Genomic DNA, 3,328 nt, shown 5'->3' with positions numbered 1-3,328 from the left:
GTGAAAGTTAAGAGGCTTGCTGCATTATGTTGATTTATTTATTTGATGGATATCATACAGTACTCGATCACTTCATACTACCCCACTGATTTGATATGTTGAAGTACCATCACCAATCGACAAGTCAAAAAAATCCTGCAAAATAAAAAAGTTTCTTTAATTTGATAAATACTCTTTGAAACAATATACTAAATTACAACTTGGAATTACTGTTGCGAACTCTTGATGTCAGAATCTAGTCTCAAATAACGGCTCCACATACCTTTACAAGTTTTTTTTTTTTTGAATAAATGGAGGAAATAAGTTACTTTCCCCAGATTTATTAATATAAATTAGTGAAATTACATTATGCTAAGCTCATGAAGAAGAGTTGACACAGATCTTTACAAGTTTCAATGACTCGGTCCGGATACTCCACTTTTGACTTGAGAGGAGGGAACGAGCCACTCTACTGTAGAAGACCAATCGAGCTCCACTAACTGACGGTCAAACTGTCACGACACCCTCGCCATCTGCCGCACCAACCCTGTATCTTTCTCTTTGACCAAGTCCTTCCACAGGCTTCACGCCAAACCCACACGTCAAGTTTGTACAATTCTTGTGTTATTCTTTATTAATCACGTATTACACAAAATCTTCAATTTCCCATACTCTTAACACGCTTCCAAATCTCTCCATCTGAGGTACACCAAGCCAGCAAGATAGTGTGTGTAGGCCCCTGCAATGACCAAAACGTGGAACAGCTGATGGCTATGGCCGGCCAGGTCAAACTTTCCCGGCATCCACCGCTCCGGTATCCTTGCGGCGTAGACCAACACGCCGAGCACGTAGAATGTTCCCATCACCATCTCATAACCGGTCGTCAGAACGGCCTCCGGCCGGTGTCCAAACATCATCACCTTGTGCACTATTGGTACCAATCCGGATAGTCCCATGCACACGAAGAGCCCAGCCCGGACCGACCGGAACTCCGGTGTCTCGAACACCGGCACGAGCGAGACCAACACGGTGGCTATGCCGAAGGCGGTGATGAAGCAGAGGTAGAGGCTTTGGAAGAAGGGATCACACATGAAGGAGTAGTAGACAAGTGGGTAGAAGGAGGTGACAATGAGAGCGGAGATGCCGCCGTAGTCGAGGCGGAGCATGACGTAGCACGTGTGCTCGGAATGGCACGAGAGGAGGTGGCAAGCACTGCTCATTATCAAGCAAAACATGGCACCGCAAAGGTAGGCGTAGAAGGGCCATCGAGTAGTGATCCCTCGTGCCGGGTCCGTCTCGATTTTGTCAGTGAGGTTGCCTTGAGGGGAAGCCATGGCGACAAGTCCATGGTGGCGGGGATTTAGAGGGTCAGAAACATTGGTGGTGGATGGAAGGTTGGCCAAAGGCAATGGTACCGGAGAGGAGACAGTTGCGTCCATTGGGACCATCATCACCGTGCATGCGGTGAGAGAGAAGAAGAGGAAGAATCCAATCAAGTGCCTGAAACAGAAAGGAATTATTAATTAGTTAGATAGAGAAATTTGAAATTACATAGATCGATCGTAGTTTGCGGGAATTGAGATGAGGTTGGTGATGGGAAGCTTACGTCCAGACGTTAATGGTCTCGTTATGGATTGAGAAGATGCTGAGGATGGTCTGTTTCAAGGGCCATTCGGAACGGTAGTAGTTGAGGATGAACTCGTTGTGCTTTAAGAAGCTGGGTAAGGAGTAGTAGTCCACAAGCTCGCATTTGGTCTCATGGCATGAGCTTCTCTTTTTCTTCTTCTTTCCATCGTGGAGTGGGGTGAGTAAGAACTGACCATCATCTTCTGCAATGGAGGAACCCTTCTCCATTGCGACGGTAGAGACCATTATATCGGCGACAACCATGTTGCATGCGAATTTGTCTCCACCAAGAAGATAGCTAGAGAAGTTGATGGAGGGATAGACGGGAGGTGGCGAAATTTTGGGCTGCTGCTTAGGAGGAAAGACCTGGGGGAGATGGAGAGAAGGGAAAGGCCTGGGTGGGTATTTATGGGGCGGGTTCTCGTCTGGGAGAACTACGTGAAGTTTCGTGGGAAAGGGAGTGAGGTTTTGAAATGGGCAACGGTCTCAGCGGCCGACTCCGTAAAAGTGTGCTTGAAAAGGTCAGTTGTCATCCGGTCAGCGCTCGGAAAATGCACGCATTAGTTCGTTATACAATATACGTGATAGTATTATTATAGATTCTTATACATATTAGAAACCAAGAAATTAGCTACCGGGAAGATCAAATATTCCGGCTATATACGGACCAACGCTCGTAGTCTTATAGTTATGGGTCTCGGTCCTCTAACTCCAGTCCACCTTTGAATTGGAAAGGTGAAGTGCCATCAACTACGGTCCGTCGACGCACACCATATACATGGTGGTTTATTGGATATCCCACCTTGTCTCATCATCCATCATTTTGCATTGCACGGACAACGGATGATTGCAAAGATGTCTCCAATCATTGAGAAAATCAAAACTTGTTAAATATAAGTTAATGATGACTAGCAAAATTATTATTCTTGGGTTTAAGCTAATGAAAGCTTTTAGGGTATTCGTCGATAAGAATGAAAAACTTATCCAAAAAGGAAGAAAAAAAAAATGCTAAGTATACATGTGTGATTAAGAATGCAGCTTTATGCAAAGAAAAAGGTTGAATTTAATTATATGCACATGACTATAAGCAATATGAGTTACAATTGCCTTCTTTAAATCATTGATCTCATGTTTACTGAATGTTGTAATCCGATTGAGGAGAAGATAACTAATTTTCTCAATATGCTCAACTCGAATCTTTCCAAATAAATTTAGAAAAAGATGAAAAAAATTTTGAAACTAAGGTTTATGCTCCCTTCCCTTTCATTGACATTGAAAAAATCAAGGTAAATAGGGTCTTTATTTATAATGGTTTGGTAAAAACCTACTTTTAGCATGATTAAACTTCCTTACATGTATTTTTTGTATATGCATGCAATTTCTTTTGTGCGTAAATATGTGCAAAATTTTTTTTAACATAATTTCTTTGCGCACGGATGGATTTTCTTTTGCGTGTGCATTTTTTTTTTTTTGAGTGTAAGATTTTTGTGCATACAAATCACTAGAAATCTAATTTGAATTTAATTTATTACAAATGAATTTTCTTTTTTGTGCACAGTTGGATTTTTTTGTGTATGCATGGATTTCTTTTCATGTGTACGATTTTTTTTTTTTGAGTGGTATGAAACATGTGCAAAATTTCTTTTTTCAACTTGACCTCCAAAACTATCGATTTTTCTCCAAATTTTTTTCTAATTTGTTTGTATCTCGAAGAGGGATGGAA

The 3,328-nt window shown here is 41.7% G+C and overlaps 1 protein-coding gene across 1 annotated transcript; it reads right to left on the bottom strand.

Moving 5' to 3' along the window:
- Window positions 1-317: 317 nt before the first annotated feature.
- On the bottom strand, window positions 318-1,972 carry LOC120105050 (heptahelical transmembrane protein 4-like). Its single transcript, XM_039117098.1, has 2 exons — window positions 1,586-1,972; window positions 318-1,479 (listed from the first exon to the last, which is right to left on the bottom strand). The coding sequence occupies exons 1-2, from the start codon at window positions 1,867-1,869 to the stop codon at window positions 654-656; spliced, it is 1,110 nt and encodes a 369-aa protein (XP_038973026.1). The 5' UTR covers window positions 1,870-1,972; the 3' UTR covers window positions 318-653.
- Window positions 1,973-3,328: the final 1,356 nt, after the last annotated feature.

This window comes from Phoenix dactylifera, unplaced genomic scaffold (genome assembly GCF_009389715.1).
Source record: "Phoenix dactylifera cultivar Barhee BC4 unplaced genomic scaffold, palm_55x_up_171113_PBpolish2nd_filt_p 000184F, whole genome shotgun sequence".
NCBI lineage: Eukaryota > Viridiplantae > Streptophyta > Magnoliopsida > Arecales > Arecaceae > Phoenix > Phoenix dactylifera.
Note: the sequence above shows the minus strand (reverse complement) of the source record. Positions and strands in the feature narration are given on the sequence as shown.